Source organism: Poecilia latipinna, unplaced genomic scaffold (genome assembly GCF_001443285.1).
Source record: "Poecilia latipinna isolate Pla-1442-1.1 unplaced genomic scaffold, P_latipinna-1.0 Scaffold284, whole genome shotgun sequence".
NCBI lineage: Eukaryota > Metazoa > Chordata > Actinopteri > Cyprinodontiformes > Poeciliidae > Poecilia > Poecilia latipinna.
Genome location: NW_015112900.1, coordinates 165,151 through 167,903, shown reverse-complemented (window position 1 = coordinate 167,903; position 2,753 = coordinate 165,151). Strand labels below are relative to the sequence as shown.

Below are 2,753 nucleotides of genomic sequence, written 5' to 3'. Positions count from 1 at the left end.
TATTTTGCTAGAGACAATGTCTGGATGCAGGAAGAACAGACAGTTGTAAAGATCTAGATTTGTTAACATAATCAAACTCTGGTCCACCTCCATAACTAGGCTTTGGTTCAGAGGAAATAAAATCTGGTGCGTTCAAATGCATATGTGAATGCTAAACTGACTATAGTGCAGGGCATTCTGGGTAAATGCAACCAAATTAAATTTGTGTTTCTAGCTCTAGCAGGAGAACTGGCTCATGGTCTTTTGCCAGAGACAAAATTCTGATGCTACTCCATTTTTGTTTACGTTTCATGAAGAAGGAAGTTGCTGGATCAAGGTAGAGTTTTAATTAAGAGGTTTTCACATCATTTCCTTCAGTGGTTCTTGGTGCAGCGTCCCCATAAGTGAGGAGGGGAGCAGGTTTTTCAAACAGTTTGATTTATTTGACACAGAGTCACGTGAAATTGAACCACAGTACCTGAAAATCTAACAAATGCTGCAACTTTGGTCCCAAAACCAACTGAGTCTACTGGACTATCAGGTGTGAGAACAATCTTAATCCACTGAAGTGGATGACTTCTGCTGATGACTGAGAATGTGTGAGATGTGTTAAACGAGCAATTCTGATTCACAGACCTATGATAATAACCAATTATCTGTGTTCTGTATAGAACAGTGGTCTCAAACTCAAGTCTTTGAGGGCCTGCGTCCTGCAGCCTTTAGATGTCTCCTCTTCAGCACACCTGGCTCTAATATGAACTCATTGGCAGGAAGCTCTGTAGAGCTTGACTGCATGATAGTGATTCAGTTTCACAAATTAATTCAAGTGTGCAGGACAAGGGACACATCTAAAAGTTACAGAATTCTGGCTCTCCAGGTTTGCAGTTTTAGAGCCGGTATAGAAACTGCTGCTGGTGGCTGTGAATGAATACCAACAGACTGGAAAGTCTGGGGTTGTCCATGTATTTAGTAGGAGGGTCTGGTAGTTGGTCATGATGATGAGAGAGAATAAGTGAGCAATATCAGTGTGTCAAACAGAACCAATTACATGCCCAGTTTTAATCCAGATTATGTATTTTTTTTCTGCAGGAGTGTAACCATGAAGAAGACGAGGAAGGTGTTGAGGTTTATGAAAACTGATCAACAACTTCAGCATCAGCATCCAGCAGGAATTAGAGCACTGCTCATGATGAATATCTCATTATATTTAACACCAGCAGATGATAATATAAAAACTGACTATCTTAAAAAGTTACATCTCTTCATGTCAGTTTTAGCCTGAAACTTTATTTCTGAAAACTTTTTTTTTGCTTCTGACCCCCACAACATTCCTTACTGCATCATTTGTTTAATATTTGGGGAGTTTAAATCTTAACAATGAAGGAAAGTATAAACAAGGGTCAACATGAAACTTTTTAAATATGTATTTTAAACTGAAAAGTTGTTTAACTCATTGTAATGTAATAATGCTGTCGCTGTCCAAACTCCTTAATCTGACCACGAATCAAGTCTTTGCTCTAAACGACTCTCTTTGACCACCAGGGGGAGCACCAGCTGTTAATGAGATTATTGTGGTCAAAAAAACAGAGAAAGTTCATATTCCTACTGTTTGTAACAAATAAAAATGGTTTCATGGCTGTTTGTTGGAAAAAATATCCAACTGTTTCTTGTCTACTTCTTTGCTCTGAGTGAAAATCCTTCATAATATTTATAACAAATCTTTAGTACCTTTATTATTTATGTTAATCTATTGGAATTACACCAAGGCCCCAGTAGGGGGCAGCACAGTTAAGGTGCACTGATTAATACAGTTTCCTTTTCTTGCTTAATGTTCCTTCATATTGTTTTTAAATATGTATTTATGCATGTATTTTAAATCTGTATCCTGATATATGAGTGTCAAGATATTTCTTGTTTATTTTGTTGAATTAATGTGCATTTCTTAATTCAAATGTTGAATTATTATTATAATTATTGTTTTATTTTTTTTTCCTTACTTTGTTCAAATAAAAACTAAAGAATAAAGATATTATTTTAATCAATGTTCTTCTTATTCACATTTTTTGGAGCCATTCTGATGTGGATTTTGTAACATAAACTGACCACTCAGATATAAGGAAGTCAGCATCACCCTGTGTTGTCATGGAAACTTTAATGACATCCATCAATGTGTTAACCACAAATGCTGCTGATCATAGGTGGACAAATATATCTTCTCTGCTGCTGCTGCCACATTCTCAGAATAACACTTCCCCTTCAGTTCTCAGGAAAAAATTACTCAAGTTAAAATAAGGAAGCAACAGACATGAGAGGAGAAACATTTCAGTTCGTTTCAGTAAGATTACTTTTTCAGAACGTGCGAACATCAGGAGAATAATTCAGGTGAGTTTACTCTTCACTCTTCATCACTTCTAAAAACAACAAAAAGTTTTTTCATCGTCTCTTTCCTCAGTTCCTTTGCTGATCAAAGTTATGCTTCCTGGATTTAATGTTTGAGTAAAAATTAATGATTAAAATACCTCAGATATAAAAGTTGTTTTTCAATTTTTCTCTTATTGTCATCACCAAATTTCTGAGTTTATAAACATCAATATCTGGCGCTAATTTAACAAGTATAAACGGTTAAACACACAGGACACAGTCACTGACAGGAAATGATGTCACTGAAAAATGCAAATGAGTTTATTTTAAAAGGAAACGACATCAGAGACTGAATCATTTGTGAAAATAACAGCAGCAGTAAAGCACCATGGCTGCTTTCAGGTGGATTAAAA

At 35.7% G+C, this 2,753-nt stretch overlaps 1 protein-coding gene across 3 annotated transcripts in view; it reads left to right on the top strand.

The window, feature by feature from the left end:
• Positions 1-2,753, top strand: part of LOC106948374 (uncharacterized) — a 17,293-nt gene that overhangs the window by 6,749 nt on the left and 7,791 nt on the right. Inside the window, exons 1-2 of one of the 3 annotated variants that reach the window (XM_015033990.1) lie at positions 2,123-2,361; positions 2,674-2,742. The exons of 1 other annotated variant lie outside the window; for it this stretch is intronic. In XM_015033990.1, the coding sequence (XP_014889476.1) occupies positions 2,729-2,742 (14 nt within the window). In that variant the 5' untranslated portion in view covers positions 2,123-2,361; positions 2,674-2,728. Of the gene's footprint in view, positions 1-2,122; positions 2,362-2,613; positions 2,743-2,753 lie in introns of those variants that run through there. One more of the 3 variants, XM_015033988.1, reaches the window with a different exon arrangement.